Source organism: Podarcis melisellensis (assembly GCF_964234715.1).
Source record: "Podarcis melisellensis genome assembly, chromosome: 4".
Taxonomy (NCBI): domain Eukaryota; kingdom Metazoa; phylum Chordata; class Lepidosauria; order Squamata; family Lacertidae; genus Podarcis; species Podarcis melisellensis.
This window is the reverse complement of record NC_138531.1, coordinates 37767357-37788839: the sequence shown is the minus strand read 5'-3', so window position 1 is coordinate 37788839 and position 21483 is coordinate 37767357. Positions and strand designations below refer to the sequence as shown.

Below are 21483 nucleotides of genomic sequence, written 5' to 3'. Positions count from 1 at the left end.
TTGATGGTCTAGCTCTCACTTCCATACATCACTACTGGGAAAACCATAGCTTTTACTATACGGACCTTTGTTGGCAAGGTGATTTCTCTGCTTTTTAAGATGCTGTCTAGGTTTGTCAACACTTTTCTCCCAAGAAGCAGGCGTCTTTTAATTTCAACTTTTAATCAGGAAATACTGCAGACTAAATCTTGATAATAGATCACATGAAAAATAGCCATTAACATTAAAGTGTTAAGACTCAGGGAACACATTACATCAATAGCAGTTCATCCTCTAAACTTACTTTCAAGCTTTCTGGGCTTGGTACACTGCTTATAGGAGATTTCTGAGAATATATGATGTTTTCCAAAGAAATTATTAGCCAATCATTGCAGACATGAGAAGTCTTAAGACAGATTTCAGTGGCAGTCAGGATTCTTGCTTTTAATGAGTAAATGTTTGCAGTTTGAAAAATATAATCAGTTACATATATTTACCTTATCCTTCTGTTTTGAATTAACCTCTTCCATGTCTGTTATCACTTAGGTATCTCAGCCTCACATTGTAGAGTACTCCTCCATGTTCAGCTGAGAGAGCAGTTAACAGGGCGATCCTGTTTATTTCTATTCTAAAATAAGTACACTTTGCCATAGACCTCCTATTATCAGTTCCTCTTGTCCCTTGGTCATTTTTCTTGCTTTACTGAATCACAACCAATGGCTTAAATGTATCTTACTACCTCATACTTGCATTTCATGGCAAGACTTAACCCTGAAATATAATAAAAAGCAGAGCATACACACATATATATGGTGGGCCAAATTCAAGTAGCCTTCAGCCTGAGATCTCTTGTGCTGTAGACTTGCCTGTCTATCTCTGAAGACTGATGTTAAGTCTTGATGAAATAAAGAGATAAAACAGAATGTGTACACAAGCTCAAATAAGCCCACTTAGTTCTTCTCTTGTACAAACATTGTCCATTGCATGTGTGTCAAGAGCTTGGAAGTACATACGATTCACAATTATCCTGTTAGATTGACTGAAGCATAAAGAGGTCACTTCACTTGCAAAGGGACTGGGGGATTCTGTGGTTTAATTCTGCCAAGCAGCTACGCTGAATGACCTTTATATTTTACATAGAAGTTAGTTACTCATTATAGAAGTTACGGTAAGTGCTGAGATAATTAGCAATATATGCAGACAGAAAAAATGTGTTTGAAAGGCACATATGTACTAGTTCACATGCCATATCCTTTTAACTTTCTAGTGGTGTAATTATTATTCTCTGTAGGGTACAACTAATTTAACACATAATTATGTAAAACAAATTAAATGCTTTGTATCCAGGCTTTGCAGTCAAAACTTTTCCTTGCCTCAAGCTCAGCTGGTTGTAATCTGCGGAACTGAGATTGCTAGAACCGTGCTTCTGCTGAAGTGGTTCAATGTAAGACTGGCTATTTGTTTTACTAAGGGGAGAATTTCTCCCTCTTGCCTTTTGTTTTCATTCTGCAGTACAATTGGATCAAGACTATAGGCCACCATGTGACTTTGAGTTCATAATCTTAACAAACAGTCACTACATCCATGTAGAGAACTGTCTGAATTTATAGCTACCTTCATAATACCATTCTGTAGGTGTGGTAAGATCTACAGATGAACAGCTCCTCTGAATGCAGTGGCTTCTGGGCAGCAATGTGTTATCTGAAATGACACTCTCCCTCCTGAAGGAGCAGAGTTAAATATGATTGGCAAGCCCAGTCCTTCACTAAGCCACTTCATCTCCTGCTTAGTGTTCTTCATCCTACCCTTGTATTTTTGCACATAAAGGCTAGTTTGCATATGCTTATAATTAGACTGTGTATAATTTCAGTGCATCTGTTTGCATTTACTGTAGTGGTCTAGCCTGAAGTGTTGGGAGATGAGAAGAAGCAGTTGCTGCTCATCTCTGAGAAGCTACAATTACAGCAAGTTTATGTCAAAATGTGGCCACTTAGCTATGCTGCTTGTGGTGGGTTGCTTCCTCTCGTCTGGAATGCTGTTATCTTAGATATTGTATTTGCAATGCTGTCTTGTGAAACTTACATCATAGTCTCAAAGTGTCGTTTGCTGCAGCATTGCAGAAGTTCAGAACACATGTCGACCAAGACGTGATTCACTTCTGTGGTTGGAAATGTCATAGAACCACTTCGCTTTGGACAAAATACATACTGGCCAAGTTCAGATGAAACAATAGTTGGATGTTTTGAAAATGAGCCACAGTGAATCTCAGGCTCCTGTTCTTTGACATGGGCATGAGTAGGAGTTTGGAAACTCCGTTTTCATTTTAGATGAACTGCAAACCACAGTTTGTTAGGCTCCGATGACCCAGCAAACTGTGAATAATGTAAAACACAAGCAAATTTCTGAATTCCTATTTACAACTGTGCCTGAAAAAGGAAGGAGCAACCCAAGAATTGCTGTATCTCATTTTCAAATGCTAAACTCTGGTTTAGGCATGATATCTGAACCAACCCATTGCTTTGACTCTAGATTAGAGTAAAATGGATTAGGCAACATGGATATGGGAGCTAGCCACAACAAGATCCGTAACACATTGTGGATTTAATGTAATTTGACAGGATAAGGTTTGGTCTATCTTTTGTTAAGTACAATATATGTAGCCTTTGTTATGCTGGAAAGTATATGCTAATAGGCATCACTTAGGTTCAATTTGAAACCAGTGGGTCTTACTTTTAGTAATGTATTTACAACAGGAATATAATTTCAGAGACAGGCTCATGCTGATACTCTGAAATATTAGTTAGGTTCATGTTAACATTCTGAAAGAAACACAAATCTTCCCCCCCCCAATCATTTTCTATAATCTATCTTGCCTAACTACAAGACACTTTACACATTACATAGAATGAAGCACAACACTGAGGTGGTAAATTATGCCGTGAAAAACCTTTTCACTTCTCACTTCAGGCTGCAAAAGGGAGATCATATTTTTGAATGCTCCTCCATTTGTACAAGAAAGCTCCCTTTGTTTGCTCTGACAGATTTTGCACAGCACCCCCTCTGATGTGATAGCTTTCTACTGCAGAGTATGTTTACATTGAAACAACCCCCCACTTCACTCTTCTGCCTCATTCTGTGTAACGTATAGATTAGCTCAAATTAAAACAAAGGACAAATCTATTCTAATGGGAGGATTAGACTTGCTGCGCCATCACTGCATCTGAAACCTTTCCAGCTCATGCTGGCCAGGGCAGAAGATGCGAGAGTCAGGTGTATTTTTTGCCACCTACTGTTTGCAACAACTCCATTCCCACCATGGGGGGGGGTCTTAGGCCCTCCACTGTGGCGAAGTGACCCCTGAAGTGCCCCCTCCACTGTGGTGAAGGCGGTCTTTTAGGCTGGCAGAGAGGGGCCTGCCTACATGCTGTCCTAACCACCCAGTCATCAACATGGGGTGGGGAGGGGTGGGAGGAGCTAGTTTGGCAACAGGCCTAAATGCCAAAATTGGATGTGTATAGTCTTATCAAACCTGGAACCAGTGTCAAGACTAAGTCAGGCTACTCGGCATTAGTGTCTTTCGTAATCTTTTCCCATTTCCTTTGTGACTACTACCTGTAAAACATTACCAGTAATTAAAGGTATACTTATTTTCACCCTTCTTTAAGCCCTATAAAATTTTATTCAACTATTTAATGCTTTCACATTTTTTTTTAAAAACTCCCATTTGCAAACTAGTCATTTTGTAGTACTCAAAGCTGCAGTGATTTGGGGCCTCCCATATTAGATTACGTTGCCAGGGGTTAAAATATATGATGCCTGTGAAACATGTATCTGTGATAAATAAGTAAATAAATTCATAGGAAGTCTCAGGGGCACAGTTTTGATCTTCTTGAGAGATCTGCCTCTTAACTACTTCCCAACGATGACAAATCTGCTCTAGGTCAAAGACCTTAGATGTTTTGTGATAGAACAGGAGCAAAGAAGTGTGTGCTGGTAGCTGAAAAGTGAACAAATGTAGCATTGCTCTTTGATTTTCAGTGTCAGAGTTCAAAGGAGGAAAGGAAAGGAAAACAACCCATATGCCTTTCTCAAAGTGTTTACAAGATTTGTTATTCTTGCTTAATAGCTTTAGTGTTGACACTGTTTCCTCAACTTAAGAATGCTGATGATAGGTAGCTGGATATTGCAGATCATACATGGCAGTTGTCAATACTTCTATCGCTTTCTAAGAGTCATCTAACCATAATAAATCAAACTTGCGCCTTTTCTAAAAATGGAACCTAATAATACTGGCGTTGCATTGTCTCATTCCAGAAGGGTAATGTGCTATGTCACATGCTCAATCCATTTATGTTATCTTAGCATCAGTTTTAGACTTTGCTTCTTTCTTTCTTTTCATGTTCACAAGCATTATGTTGTTTAGACACTTCAAAAATACTATTTAGACGCTAATATAAATAATAGCACAGCACCGATTTAATAATGAGACCGTGCAACTCCAGTGAGTAGGTCATATATTAAAGACAATACGAGGACCTACATATTCCAGTCATTCAGTCTTAAAAATAGTACTCTGTGCCAAGCTATTAAAATTCCAAATCTGATTTTAGTCTTATGCAACTGAACCAGATGTTGCATACACAACTGTCCACTGTTAGACATCTAACATTTGAACTATTTGTCCACAGTGCACATCTGCTGCACTTGATTAGACAATCCTATAAGCTTGTTTCATGCTGTCGGCTTCTTGCAGGCTGCTGATGGCCAAACATTTAGTTACATCTATGAGTCCTGAAGCCCGAACAAGTGGTATATAGACACAAATATAAGAAGCATTTGGCATTGTTAATGATTATGCACTGGTTATAAAGCAGACCATATAATCAAAATAGTGATGGAGAACACAGTGTCTTTAAATTGCAAGGGCAACAAGAACTAGATAATATTCTTGGTGTAGTACTTGCTTTTCTATAGAACTGATCTAAATAAAAATAAAAATTTGAAATAAATTACTCCTTCAACTTCAGAGGCTTTCAATCAAATGTTTGTATGATTTTGGATAAAACTTGTTTGTCTTTTGCGGAGAGATTCCGCAAATACAAAAACCACCCCTTTTTAACCAGCCTTTTTGTATCACCTCCCTAGTTTTGTATTCACATGCACCAATATAGATTACAGTCTCCATCTCCTTTGCATGCAAACTGCGTTTTATAACAAATTGAAATACTGTGTTCTCAGTGTTGTAGGGATGGGGGACTGTGGTCCTCCAGATGTTTGTTTATTGCCTTACCTTTATATCCCATTTTTCTTTCATCATGGAACCTAAGAAAATGCAGGTGTGGTTCCAGGTGGTCAGCCACCTGTGGAGCAGGTTCTTGGTCATGCCAGCAGGTGCTGTGTGATGTTGGAGCCCAACAACATCTTGAGATTCCCTATCCCTAATATAGAGAACTACTGCATTTCTTTCAAGCCATTTGAACATTTTTATTCATTGCACAATGCAGTTTATTTGCCTAATTGGTATCTGGTTTTGAATGAAGGAATCTAACCAATTCATACACAACTAATTCCTAAATCTTAACTGATTATTGATAAGTATCATGTACAACGAGGTAGGCAGATAAATCGAGATCTGATGGTAGATCTCTGGGCTCTTTGAATTGGAACCACATGGATTTCTGAGTCCCAATTGAAATGGAGAAAGCAGGGCATGTGGGGGAAGGTAACCAAGACTGGCTTTTGTGTGAAAGGAATGCATGCCCCATTCAGTTCTGATATTGACAGCTAATTCCTGGGTTTAGAATTATTTAATTCTTTTGGACTATGCTCCAGTTTGCAGATTGTGCGCCTCTAGTGCAAAGCAAAATAGGTCTCACAGGTCTGACGTCCCTGTTCTGTTTCCCAATGAACATAAGGTCTTTATTTTGTAAATATGTGCTGAAAACTACATAGTGTAGTCACTGGAACCTGTAGCACTGGATCAGAACCCAGTACTACCACTGCTCATTCTGTATTTGTAGTGTGCTTATAATACATGAAAAGTCACCTGAATAGATTTTTTTTTAATGTACTAATTATTATTTTTAAAAAATAGCTTCTGGCTGGTTTGTACCAGGACTCCTTTTCCTTCTCTGCAAAACCACAGTACTGTACCTTCCAGTATATGTGTATGTAGATATATATTTCTTTTAGAAACACAATTAAATACAGAAAAACACTAGAAAGGGAAATAATAAATATTTGAGCACATGCACAGCTGTCTTGCAGAATTCACTGGAGTATATGCTACTTAGGCTTTCTTGGCTGCTCTTCATGCTTGTCACAATATTACATTATTTGATTTGTGTACGGCCCAAGGGGAATGAGAGAAGTTGGTGTATTTTAATCACAAGTATGTAATATTATGTATAGAGTGACTTAAGAGTGAGTTTTCTCCCATTTTTGAAGTTGGGTAGACACATGGTTTTATATACCAGCTTTCCAAAGACACTGCAGAAATGCAGTGGCTCTGAAAACAATCTTTTACCTGCTTCTGCAAAAGCCCCTTTCCATTAGTGATGTGTGAAGTTAAGAGGTTCAGATACAAATGCAGGTCGCTTGATTAAACTCCGACTTCTGTGAAGTTTCCATTGCAAACTGCCTTGTAATACCCCAGTTTGCAATTCTAGCTACAGTATAATGAGAGGCACACAAAAAGGAACAAAAAAGATTAAGGTATTCCTGATCACTTGGCATCAAGGAACCAGATGATAATTGTGCCTTAGTGCTGTTTAAAAATCTTCTGAAGTACCTGCGTCTCCAGACCGCCGCACGCTTAAGAATTCATGGTTTTATCACTGTACAGCTGGATTTCTAAGACACTCTGCAGGTGAAACTTCCCTCAGGACTAATGTTGAGGACTGAAGCTGGTAGAAAGTGCTATAGGTCATTTGCTGGGAGGTATTTTTCCTCCCACACCACCTCAACCATGAATATATTGCACATGTATTGAGTGAATTACACTCACTGTCTTTTTAGCTATCGGAAGCAATCTTAAGTTTTTAGTGGTAGCATGTGAGGGCATGAAAGGCTTGTGTGGCCACTTACGTAAAGGAAATGTATCACCAAAAAAGAGAGAGCCAGTATTTCTGTAAAATATGCATCTGCTAATTTATATATATAGATTTACAAATGATTACAATACTGTATGTCTCACCATTGTGGGGAAGACTGTAAACAAGTAAACATGTACTTGCTTAATTTGCTAACTGCTGGTGGGCAATGTCAAAGCTCTTCATCTCCCTTTTGATAGTTATTCATCTTTAAACCAAACTGGACACTCCTTCTTCACTACAGACATATTCAAATAGAGAATTCTCACCTGCAAAACAGGACACATATGGACATGTGGGGCCCAGGTACTTGGATCGGCATCTTTCACACACACACCCCACGCTACAAAGAAGTTAGGTACCACTTCTCTTTGTTAGAACCCCAATTCAGGAAATAGATAATTCTTGTACATCTTCTCCCAAATGCAAAGATTGCATTAGCCTTTGGACAAAGTTGACATTTCTTCAGAATTATTCTGCTTCTCCTTAATTTGCTGGTAGTGACAAATTACCCCCTATAAATAGATGTATGAATATATATAGGAATAGCCATCTTTGTTTATATGAAGCATTATATGAAAACACTAAAGAATGAATCACTGGAGGTTATGCAGAATTATTGAGGGTCTTTACTACCGGGAGGGTAGGGATAGAGGGGCCACCCCACAAAACCTTCCATTAATAAGCTTGCAGCTGTGCCCTTCCCTCATCATGCTGAAATATCTCCTCAACAACAGAATGAGTATACTTGCACTAAACCTGAGACCACAAGGTGAGGTTTAGATTGTGTTTGCTGAAGGATAAAAAGTGCATCTTGGGCCTCCTTGGCCAACACATAGAGCATTCTGGGAATGTAAGAACATAGGAAGTCCCGTCTAGTCTAGCATTCTGTTCTCACAAAGACCAGCCAGGTGCTTGTAAGGTATGCTTAAACAGAACAAATGTTCAATATCCCTCTGTCCCACACCTGTTCCCCACAACTTGTATTCAGAGTCATGTGGCCTATAATACTGGAGGTAATAGCCTCCAAAATTTATTCAATGAAAATAGGGACGTCCCATTCCATAAAGATAATTTTATTAATACCCCACATATATTTTATTAATACCCCACATATATTTTATTAATACCCCACTTATCTTACTGAGTTGCCCCAGCACTCTAGGCAGCTTCCAACATATATCCAGCACTCTGCCCCAGCACTCTGGGCAGCTTCCAACATATATAAAAACATAATAAAACATTTTTAAAACTTCCCTATACAGGATTGCCCTCAGACGACTCAGGGATTGGATAACTCCATACCGTCCAATATTTCTTCAATGAAAATAGTTTACTGAGGAAAAGCAGAACATTCCAGAATCAATTCAGAAACAGGGACGGCTTCTCTAAATCAGGGACATTCCTGGAAAATAGGGACACTTGGAGGGTCTGCCACTGATTCCCTGATCCTGTGTGAATTTGTTTCGTTCTCTTTTTAAGCCCTTTAAGTTAGTGGCCATCCCCACCTCTGGTAGGAAAGAAATTCCCACATTATGGCAGCCTCCCTAGGTTATTCTGACCTGCTTGATTTCTGAAGCTTCAGAAATCAAGGTCTTTTTTCAGGCAACAAATGGGGGTTTTCCTCTTCCTCCTCAGAAGGATCCTGTGTGGAATCCAAGGATATGTGTCTTTGAATCCAAGGATATGTGCCTTGGGATCCCAGTTACTTTCTCCATTCACTGTTTTGGTGGCAATGAGGAAGGCTCAGAGAATCTTAGCTGCTGAATCTTAGGTTTCACTTCTTCCTTTCTGCCCAACCCCACTTTGGTGAATTAATAACCTCACTTTATTAAAAGGAAAATTATCCTCAGTGAATTTTTCTGTCCTCTTTGTATATAGTTAAGTCTTTATTCCCCAATCGACAAAAAAGGGATGCTTTCGAGAGTGTGAGAAGTCATACTAAAAGGCTACAGCATCACAGATTGTGCAGTCTCACTGTATATATCATAATCATTCAAATAAGGCTTCTGGAGTTGGACAGCAATTAATTTGTAGTGAAGCAGGGGCTTTTTTCCCTTAGCATATGTGTGTTATCGGGCTTTAAGTGGAACTTCAATTCCCTATTGTCTGTCTGAGCTTAGGAAGATTATAAGGTTGGATCCAGAATTAGTCAAGTTTAGAACAGACCCATTTATTTAAATCAGTAGGAATGAATATGTCAGTACCAATGGGGTCAGATAGAAGTTGCCTAAATGTGACATGCATGTCAGAGACATCCCAATGGAGTGTTTTGGTTCAGGGCACTTGCCAGATCCATGAATTGCAATGTTGAGGCAGACAAAATTTTAGGTGCTCTGATGGTTCCTAGATTCTGCTGATGCTTTTAAGAATAGTAGAGGAAAAGTACTTTGTTAAAATCTGTTTAGCCTTCCAGCATCTTCCTCAAACACCTGTGCCAGTTTAACTGCCCCTGGAATGCCACACTATGGCTTAAACTTTAAAAACGGTGTGATTAAATTTTAGCTACCACATAGGCAATTCGTTCATCACCTAAAAGGCATTAATTATATGTTGCATAAATACTGTAGGCCGGTCTATACAGCTAATTTTTAGCAATGATTATACTTACAACTTTTCTCTGTGCCTATTGATTTGTAGTGATTTCACACTTTTCTTCTAGATGGACAACATATTTGTCTTCTCTGAGTTATGTGGGTATTAACCTGTGTTAGAATCTGACTGTGTAGGGTAGGATAATGAATGTATATTACTTGTTACGGATGAATTAACTGATGGGGGAATTGTATATGTGATTAAGGAGGCAGAGGACCAATGAAACAGGCAAAAAGCCTGAGGACAGTTCAAAATTGCTGTCTGGTTTTTCTCTGTTGAGGTCAAGGATCAGAGAAATAACTGTTTTGGGTAGGGGAAAGACATTAAGCAGAAACAGTCTTTTTTTGATGAAGATAATGTAACTTTAAAGAACTTATAAAGCATGCTAGAAATGTCCAGGAAAAGAATTCTGTGTTCTGCTCATGGCTTAATCTCTTCATCTCCTCTGCTACTCTTGAATTTTACATGTAAGTAGAATCAGGAGAACAGAATCAGGAGAACAGAATATGTATTAATTTAAACAGAAAACATTAAATGATAAAAGCATTGAGACTGAAGGTTCTTTTGTATTACATTTTGAATTTTAAAAAACTAGTCCTGGCCAATTAATCCACTCCATGGTTTCTTATTGTGTTTTTCTTTTGAACTGCCAAGGCATCTTCTATTATTAGCCATATCAATATCAACAGTGTTATTGTCCCTCAGCATCTCTAATATTAAGCTTTAAGCATTTGAGGCTTGGCCTAAATTGACCCACTGCAAATATAGCAGTTCCGTAAAAGAACGACTACAGAGAGAGCCAAAATCCTTCAGAATTATACACCTCCAGGCCCCAATAGTCACCGTCAAAGGGCTTGATTAAAATATACTGTAATAAGTTTTACAAAACATTTGTTCACCTAGTCACTCTAGTCCTTGGTAGCCACCCTTCTTATCTCTGAAGCAGGGCCTAAGTTAGTTTCTCTGTCCTATGAATCTCACATATAAAAATAGAAGATGCTGCAACAGAACATTTTAATCTTAATGGATTAAACAAAGAATCTATAAATGATGCCCAAAACTTTATATACATATTGTGGAAGGTATCGTTCAAAAATCTAGTGTGGGGTGGCCAATGTGACGCCTTCCATCTGTTTGGATGACAACTCAATGAACTCCAGCTAGCAGGGTTTCCCAGACTTGGATCTCCAGCTGTTTTTGGACTACAGTTCCCATTATCCCTGACCACTGGTCAGGCTAGCTAGGGATGATGGGAGCTGTTGTGCAAAAACAGCTGAAGACGCAAGTCTGGGAAACCCTGGTCTATGGTTAGAGATTATGAGTATTGAAATCCAACAGCATGTGGAGGCCACACAATTTGGGCTGTTCTTTATCTAGGTGTTTCACATGATTATTATGAAGGAGACTTTCATAGTTAAGATGTGAACAAGTACTCAAACAGAAGTCTTAAGGGCTGATTCACATTATATCAACAGAAGATAGGAATGGAAGTAATCTACAGTTGCTGATTTCCATTTTCATCACTCCTAAAATCCTTTTTCCTGAAATCTGGCTTGCTATTAATTGTTCCAGAGGTTTAGTATTATATACAGTATGCTATAGCCTCCGAGTGGATGTTGGCAGCTGTGAAACAGTGGATGGGATTGTAAGCATCCACATGGGTCTGCCAGACTGAGAGATGAGGTATTAAATAAATAAAATAGTAGATAAGAAATACAGGGAAGGTAACTTCTGCATCTAATAATCCCAGTCTCTTCCAGAACTAAAATAAATGCCTTTCTTTCTCCCCAAGGAAATGGTTTCTTCCAAGTAATTCTTTAGGAGTGAGGCAGGGAACAATGGGATGGACAAAGAATAAGCAAAATTTCAAAATCTATCTGCGAATAATTCTAAAAATCATACTTTAGGAGGGAAGTAACAACAGAATTAACCATGACTAGGCAGTTAACTCCAGCTCCATTGCTGATATGGCACAGTGGACTTGTGTGACACATCAGTGCACAAATAGTTGAATGAAAACGATTCTTTATTTATTTGTTTCATAACATATACTGTTTGATTGTAAAAAAAAAAAAAAGCTCAAAGTGGTTTGCAAAAACAAAACCACACATTTACACATTATGAAAAATGGACAAGCAAATCATCAGTTAATAAAATATACAGAGTTATTATAAAACACACTAGACACCTGCTGTGGTACAGACATCAAATAACTGTGCTAACAGATCTATTTATTTACTTTTAGAAAAAGTATGCCCAACCTTTCAACACTTTATGACCGTATCTTGCTTTCTTTCACACACACTGCTTCTTTAGATTGTGGGTTAGAGTCATGTCAGTGCAAAGCAGCACCTCAGTCGCAAGTACTATTTGATTTAAGAGTCAAAGAAAATCCAAAACTTCTATCCAAAAGGGAAACAGAAAAAAGTACTAGCAGTGCAATACACAGAGAGTATACCTAAAATGGAGCAAGAAACAAAAGAATTCTGTTCTACAAAAAGGAGTAAATGCTAGCCAAAGAACTAGAGGAACATAAAGGAATTTAAAAAAAAAATTCTAGGAAAATGGGCACTTGGGAGAAAGGAATTCCATTAGTAAAAGAAACAGATTAAATTACCGGTGATACAGCAATGAACTGAAAGGACACTGAACTCCTTTCAGTAGGGAAAAAATGTTGGGCGTGATGAGTATCATCCTTTTTCTTATTAGGAATTTTAAAAGCCCTTCTCTTATAATTTCATTTAACAGGGGAATGCTGCAAAAAGGTGGTCTAGCTGTCATATTAATCCAAATTAAATCTTTTAAAAATCTTTTTAAAATTAGTACCGCATTATTTGTGGTTTTAATTCCACAGATAGTTTAATTGCTTTTTTATTAGTAAATTTTTAATGTTTTTGGCTAATTGTGTTTTATTTATTTTACTTTAATTGTGCTTAATTTTCATGAGCCGCCCAAAGTCTTGGTTTTTTGGGGGAAGGCAAGATAATAAAGAACAGCAACAACTATTGCCCTGGGGTGGATATTTATGTTTTCTAGTATCATGTTCTAAGGGGAAGGGGAAATCTGAATCCAACACCCAAGCAATCCAACAAAGCCATTTATTTTCATGTCTGAAAGGAATTGGACTAAGAACATCAAATGAAGATCAGTGTTGAGTAATGGTTAGAATATCAGACCACAAAGTTGCCAGTAAACTAATGAATATTTCTCAGCCTAACTGACCTTGCCCTTATTATGAGGATAAAAAGGGTAGAGGGCTATGATGCGGGGGGGGGGGCGACTTAAATAAAATATGGGGGGGTAAGCTCCGCCTAGCATAATCAATCACAGGACACAGTGTGCACACACCATTTGAATGACAATGCCCATCAGTTTTGGGAAGGCCCAGCTTCCTCAAATATTTTATTGGGAGGGGGGCAAAGACCCCTCAGCCACAGCGCCACCCACATCCCTTGAATATGCCTAAGCGATAGTCAAACTGAAATGCAGAGGTTGGAATTCTACAGAAAGCAGAATCCCACTCTCCACTCCATGTATTTATTATCCTCAGATTTTTACCATCTGTGTACAGGGCAACATATTTGACTAATTTGAAGTCAATGGAAGTGTTCCTTCTGTCAGTAACCTAGTTTAACCATGTCTGGTGCCCAGTATTTTACACATTCTTGGCTAAAACTGAGTCCACTTATGTGCTACATCCAACAGTACAACAGTGCCCAACTTTAGACTGATTTTGTGTGATCTTGAATGCTTTCCCATGTATGTACTGTATTTAATTACAGTTAAGAATGGCGCAAGATAATAAATCGCTCTTCTTTTTCATCTTTTTTTCTTTTTAAACAGCAAAACTTGGAAAGTAATCTCGCCAACCTTATCAAGAGAAATACTGAACTGGAAACACTTTTGGCGAAATTAATTCAAACTTGCCAACATGTGGAGGTGAGTATTTGCTTGTGTGCGTGCATTTTAGTTACATATGTCATTTATGTGTTCAGGTTCAGTGTTAAAACGCTACACAGAATTGGACCTAGTAGAATTTTGGTATTCTAGTTACAGAGCCATCAGGAAAATGCAACATTTCCTGTAACATTTTAATTTTAAAAGCCCACACAACCATGTTTACATGGGTTAGGGTTTCACACTTTTCACATGACATACACAAGTTTGCTACTAAGTGCACCCTCCCATACATTCAAGAAAAGGAACCTGGCAGATTGTACATCCCTAAAATAATATTTATTTATTATTAAAGGGGTATTATATGGGCAAAAGTAATAATAGGCAACAAACAGCATGAAAGGTACCACTGCAGGCTTTGGCCCTGCAATGCCAAACCATCAGGGAATCATAGAAATGTAGAGTTGGAAGGGACCATGAGGATCATCTAGTCTAGGGTTTCCCAGACTTGTGCTAATTTTGGACTACAGCTCCCATCATCCCTAGCTAGCAGGACCAGTGGTCAGGGATGGTTGGAACTGCAGTTCAAAAACAGCTGGATACGCAAGTTTGGGAAACACTGATCTAAGTCTAACCGGAGTTCATGCAGAATGGTGAGTCAGCCCTAGGGGCTTCACCAGATCCTTGCATGAGCTGAGTATCCTAGAAGGTAGCACACAAATGTTCTACAACAGATGGATTGATGTGGACAGGCCTCCCTGGGAATAGGAAAATGAATTCCATATTTACCATGTGTTGTGTCACCTTCCAGTTCTGTATTATGGCAGGATTTCATAAAGAGTCACATATCTTCTCTTTTTGTGTGGACCCCTTGAGTACCTTGATGGTTCATTTGGTGTCAGAGAGCCAGGAATACCTTGAGAAAGGTCAGGTTACTATAAGAAATCTGTGCGTTCTTGGAGAAAGTTTATTTAATCTGGAGGGTCCAGAATATGCTATTCTGGAACAAATAATGGGCCAAGTTCAAAGTATAAACCTGAAGAACTAGATAGATGGTCTTGACCTACAGAATGTTGCAGCTGTGTGTCTGGGAGAGAAGGAAATACCAAGTCCTTACTGAACAATTTAACTATAATAACTCATGTATCTCAGTTCAGCCCCAGAATGACAAGTACAGTGATCAATGATTTGGTTGTTCTTGAGCAGGTCCAAGCCATTCCCCTGGCGATAAAAGCTTAGCAAGCATTCAGTGTAGTAAACATTCACCAACAACTTCACCACTGTTCAAATCACTGAGCTGGTTGCCATATTTGGGAAACACAACTATTTGCCATCTGTGCTTCTTCTCTCTTATTATTACAATTCCTATAAAAAACAGAAATCCTGCTGTTAATACAGTCGTACCTTGGTTTTTGAACAGCTTAGTTCTCGAACATTTTGGCTCCTGAACGTTTGGCAGCCAATCAGAAGCCGCGTGGCAGCCAATCAGAAGCCGCGTTTTGGTTTCCGAATATTTTTGGAAGTCGAACGGACTTCTGTTTGACTTCCAAGATACAACTGTACTTCTTATATGTATACACTATAGGTGACATCTAGTGATGTCTGCCCACTTGCACAATGAAAATTTGCCTCTGACATGCGATTTCTGCTTGCTTCCCGGGCCAAAGTTCGCATCCAGGAGCAACTACAGAAACAAGCAAATTTTAAAATAGAAGTAGTGTTGGTCCAGGACTGGCAATTTTATTATTAGACTGGTATTCTTCACTAACTGACATGAAAAACTAAATAAATATATATTGCGGGAAACCATTGTTCAGTTGATATCAGTACTTTGCAGCATGTGTCAGCAAAGGGCATAACCGCATATGTGCCTACTATGAAGGACAACAGTGTTTGTTGTATGTAACCAACCATTTAAGAAGTCCTGGCTGCAAAGTGGGGAGTTCAGGTTTTTGCATGTTTATTGCAGCCTAGTAGCAGCTGAAAATGCTCATCTCTGGAGAACACAGAGAGCTGCATTTCTGAAATAGCAGATCTTGTGGAATCATTGAGGCTCACATTTCTGAAAGCCACAGCTTTCAGTTACATCATCCTTCATATTAAATTAATATTTAAAAAATCATATCAATCCTGATGCACATATAGAATTGATCTCTGGTGCACATGTTAATCCTGGTGCTCATATAGAATTTGTCTCTGAGTGAACTTCTTTGATTTAAGTGTTACTGATATCTGTGGGACTTAAAAGCACTTGCCTGAGGGCTGGATTGTAGCCATTTTCTTTTTCTAATTTCTGGTGAGGCTATTGTTTTTAAAAACAATATTTTTCTCATTGGCTTAATTTTTATCTTTTATGACCTGAATATAAATAATCTTCCTTTTAATTTTATCCTAGACCCAGCAATTCTTCCATTATAAAGATACAGCTGCCATACTGGAAGCAGATGTGTTGCTTCCCTTTGATCTTAATTTTACAGATTCCTCTCCATTGCCAAGGCACAACAGCTGCATCTCTCATATATCACTTCATCCTATTCTCCATAAAGTCACAATAGGAAGCTAAATCCACCTTATTTACGTGCTACTATGAGGACAGAAACCTCTGGCCGTTTATTTGAGTGATATTTAAGCCATTTTTTAAAAAAGCACACCAGCTCTTCGCTGATGAAATGAAAAGGCTACATTAACCGGAACACAATTTTTATTTTAAAACAGCTCCTTTTGCCATTTGGCTCAATACGAAAATAACAGCAGTGGCCACATTTGGGTATTCATCCCTGGCTTCATAAACCACGTAGAACCTGATTTGCACTAAGCCAGAGTTCCCAGTTTTATCCAAACCAGTTAAATCAGAACTTGGTTTTATTATCCTGGTTTGTTACTCAACATGAAGTATGACAATAGAGAGAGGGGCAAATGAGGCGTGTGTGGCCATGATGCTCATCTGTAGCTTCATAAAACATGGTTTATAAACCATGATTTACAAGCCATGAGTGATCATCTGGATGATACCATTAAGTATAGTGCATGCCAGACTGAAAATAACTCTTAGAATGACTTGGAATACTATATATTTCAAAAAGACACTTCCACGTATGAAATATATGAAAACCATAAATAAAACATGTGCAGCGCTTGGCTAAGTTTCTCGTACCCCAGCCCTACCACCCCATGTGAACATGTTAATCTGTGGCAGTTCCAAATGCACATACACTGAGTGAATATTCAGCATATGCAACTATAACATGATGATTTGCATGGACAGCCTGGTATCAAATCCTCCTGTGTGCTTATCGTGCACATTAAGCTGCGCATTTCTTTGCTGACACCCATACCCATCATCATTGACCTTCTAATGGGTGGGAAGAAACACCAGAGGGGTAAATTCAAAATGTGACTGCTATTTTCGCATGTAGTTCTGCCCTAATTTCCTTCTTGCTTTTTAATCTGTTAGCCAGCTATCTGCCCCTCAAGGCTGGCAACAACAATCAGGGTGAATTCATTATTACATGGGAGTTCCTGAGGTGACTCACATCTCAGATATTCCCCGTATAATTTGTCAAAGGAATGGTAGAAAACTGAATGCTGCTAACAGCCTGCCTCCTTCTCATTGCGGAGCCTCATTTGTGATGGTGAGGGGGGCTGTTTTTAAACGTTTTAGGGTTTTATGAAAAGCATGTATTATTTAGCCAATAGAATGGAGTTGTTTCAGTCTGTTGCACAGCAACGTAATCAGAACACAGCTGTGGAAAAATCTGGAACAATTAGCGGAGAGGAGTGGAAGGGAATATATTTTCCTGTAGATGATTTAAATGCTTCCAATTCAGCCAATGTTTTCTAACACTGAATTAAAACACACACACACACACACACACACACACACACACCATGAATGCTCTTACAGAATTTTGTCATTTCCTCCCACCACCCTTGATTATACAGAACAGGAAAGACATTTCATGTATTTCTTCAACTCAGCTGTGCCTGTTCTAATGGAAATATATATTTAAATTGCTTCAGCCTGGACTCTGTATATAAGGTGTAGGTCAAAAACGGTTGTTTATTTTATGTCCAAATTCTGTAAACCCACAAAAACAAAGGAGGGTCGGTTATGTTCATAAAGCTGTCCTTCACTATGACAGCATCCCCAAGATAGGCAAATCTTCAGATCAGGATAATATTACCAGAGCCAGGCATGTTAGTGGCATTTAGAGGTACCTGGGGTTTCTCTTTCTTGCCCGTCAGCCAAATTAAAAATCCCAAAAGAGCAGTGGAATGTGAGAGACTGAAATAGAGATGGAAAAAGTTTAGAAAAATAGTATTTCATTACAAATAATGAAAATGCCAATACTTAAAAAGGCTCCAGCTTCTTCAACAAAGAGTTCTTTTAAGTTTCACGGCTAAGTATGTCTCCCTTCTGTTTTCCATGAAATGGGCTTAGAAAACTTCTTGTTTGTGGTTTAACAAAAATTAGAACTATGCTGGCCGGGTTCTACCCAATAGACTCCATTAAACAATAAGAAGCCTTTGTTCGCTGCAATAAAAATAATGCACACTGTGTTTTCATTATGTGGCCCAGTGCCAGAGCTTTTACTTTTTCATTCACAAACTGAAATTTGGGAATAATTTAATAGAACCTGAAGCAAGTTTAGAAGCAGAAAAGAAAGCAGCCAGCAGGAAGGATTTGATGGTAATCCTGTTAATAGGTCATGTTGATCAGAACATAGACTAATAATCCCTTTTTATTATCTGATCATTGGCATGTATTATTTGAAATCCAGAATGTTGCTTTGGAGGTTGTTTTGGCACACACTGTACCAAAACATGCGTGATGGATCTTTGTATAGTGTGACAAAGTAATCAGCAGTGTGCTTTAATATTTAGGTTCACCTTAAAACTAAAAACAGAAATGTCAGAGTCTTGCTCTTTTAGCATCTAGAGTTTGAGAAACAGCAGATGTTTATAAGTGCAATACAAGTCTCTTAAGAGAAAAGCAAAGGATGGGAGAAGATTGAATTTAAGTTCATAGAAAGTAACTGAAGGAAGATAAGAAATTATTAGAATTTTGACAGTAACATAAGCCTAAATTCTAAGAATGAATAACTATTTCCATTTATAGTTGCCTCAAGGTATCCCTGAACCAGTTTAATCATGGGTAATGGTAAAGTAAACAACCAGATAGCCACAAATTGAAGTTAACTATCATGACCCTTAGAGTCCAGCCACAACTAAGGTAACAGAGTCCCCTTCTGAAGAGCCAGACTAAGTTCCTAGGTCTGAGCCAGATGCTGGTGTTTAGGGAACCAGTGACTCCCAAGCTGGCATGCAGGAGCCCACCAAACTTGATGCCATAAGGTCAGGATCCATAGAACCAGAACCAGGGCCCATACAGGCACTTTCCCCTGAGGAAACCAAGCATCCTCCACAGTACCCTAGCAGTCCCAGTAGCTATGAAATGCTTATCTTTAGGCCTGAGGATTAGCCCTTTCAGAGATGCTAGTTTTTGAAAAAGGAGCTGAGCTTAGGAGAGGTGTACTGGAGGTGAGGGCTCAAAAGGCCTTCATTCATTTCCATTTCTTGTTGATGCAAGTGGCTAACTAGGAGCTTTCCATGGTTCTGTGGCAACCAAGCTGGCTTCCTGGCTCACCCCATGTGTCCACGGGGCCAAAAAATAATGCTTACATACAACCATCCAAAGAAAGGACTGCAACCACTGCAATGTGGTGCTGGCTATTCCAACATGAGCAGCCACAGCAGCAGAATACCATGGCCAATGGTATCAAAAGCCATGGAGAGATCAAGCAGAATTAACAGGGACACACTCCCCCATCTCTCTTCCAACAGAGGATGTCATACAGGGTGACCAAGGCAGTTTCTATGCAAAAAATTGGATCTAAGCCCAGGTTGGAATGGATTTTGAAAATCAATTTCATTCACGCAAGCCTGGATCAGGACATGACCACCTGTTCAGGAACCTTTTCCAAAAAGAGTAGATTAGCACCCAGCCAGTAATTTCTTAGATTTTCTGAATCCAAGAAAGGTTTCTTAAGGAGTGATGCTGTTTCCTTGAACCCAACAGAGCCCACCCCCATTTCACAAGGAGACGTTATTTACCTTCCTGACCCAGCCAGGTATTTGAGTTTAAAAGCATAGGTACATAGAATGTTTGGTGAAATTAACAAATCTAATTTGTATATGAAGAGGTAAACAGAGCACTAATATTGCCTGTGCAATTTTAGGATAATCATATGGGGCTTCATAACAGGGCTGATTTATTATTTTTTGTGATTTTTTTTTCTTGATGCATTTCTGTTGTAATATGGAAAATGTATTATCCTTCTCATACTAACCATATCATAAAATAAGAATGAAAACATCTGCATACAGATGTGTCTTTAACTCCTTCATTTCCCTTGTGTATTTAATATGAACAATTAGCAAACATTTGTCTTGCTTCTTTTTCCTTTAGCCCTGAGCATAATTGAGGTTGTTGTTTTTTAAAATCTTTGGCAAGATAAGCAGAAGAAAGCGGCTTGAAGGAAATAGAGTTCATACCAATGTGGTGATAATTAGTGATCTCTTTACACAGTGCCTAAGCCTTTATGAGGGAGTTCAGAATGTTTATCTACCAAGCTAATGAGAGAAAGAGATAGCGTGTGGTGTTTTGCCAATTACTGTGGTGTGATTAATTATGTGGCATGTATTTCATTTGGTTTTAGTACAAGCAAGCCAATATGTGATTCTCATAAGAGACATTTTATTACAAGTGTATATAAGTTTGTAAATTCAGCTGGAACCAGAAATAGGCATTTACACACACAAATAGACATATATCAGGAGAACATCACATTCTGTGCAGTTCATCAATTCATTTCTTTCTTATAGGTCAAGCAGCTGTGGGGAGGGCAGGCAGTTGGGAGCCAAGAAAATAACTGTTTAAACTCTTTTGTCCCTAGTCTTCTATTGAACCTCATGCAAAAGAGCCACAGGAGAGTTGCAGTCCAGAATGCCATTATTCATAAGATTCCCATTTTCCTTTAAGAATTTTAAGAGATCACACACAACAGCAGTTTGACAGCTACAGGCAAACCATGGTTTAGTGTTACGGGTGGAGCCTGTCCCAACAGCTTGACTGTGGTTTTACTGCCAGCAAAACACAGCCTGAAGTCAGGTTTGTTGTTGGTTTGCAAAACTTGGTTTTCAAGGGAGTGTACTAAAGCTAGCTACAACCTGAGTGAGAAATTCAACAGTTGATGGTGGTAGGACTTGCTGTAGCACATACCTACCAAATGCTGCCCCAGCAAGGGCATCCGGGTTGATTTTAGAAAGATACGTCTCAGCCATTGGTACCTATTTAGACAATTGCTTGTGATTTGCCAAACAATTGGAGTAGATGACCCTTGGGGTCCCTTCTAACCCTTCGATTCTAAGATCTGCTAAGGATTCTATGTCCACCATAATAGTTTCAGTTTATGCCCACGTATTACTTTCCCTAGTTAAACTGAGATGTTTATAAGCAGCAGCAAAATACATTCCACATGGAACAAGAATGAATGGTTTCTTTGCCTTTGTCATGGTGTTGTTTGTGTGCTCCAGCTCCTTACTAATACTCTGGGAATCATGCATTTCTTTATGCTTTTAGACATCTTTTTTTGCCCCAGTTTTCCCTGCACAAAGGAGTCACTCAAAGCACCTTACAAATAAAAAGGAAACAGAAAAGCAGCCGTAACCCAATAATTGAAACACAAACAAAACCAACAAGCCAGTCTTAGCAAACAAAGTTTAGATTTACAGAATAGTATCTATTCTCCTTTGTTGGTTTGTTCAAATTCATTATCTTAATTCAGAAAAAAGGTTGGAGAAATTTGCCTAAAACTACACAATTCACTTAACAGCACATCAATGCCATCCTTATCTAGTA

General features: G+C 38.7%; 1 protein-coding gene across 5 annotated transcripts in view; it reads left to right on the top strand.

Moving 5' to 3' along the window:
* The window catches only part of MID1 (midline 1), a 261649-nt gene that overhangs the window by 219851 nt on the left and 20315 nt on the right, over positions 1-21483 (top strand). For all 5 annotated transcript variants that reach the window (XM_081907604.1, XM_081907605.1, XM_081907607.1 and 2 more), the window contains one exon: positions 13509-13604. In XM_081907604.1, coding sequence (XP_081763730.1) covers positions 13509-13604 — 96 coding nt within the window. The remainder of the gene's footprint in view (positions 1-13508; positions 13605-21483) is intronic.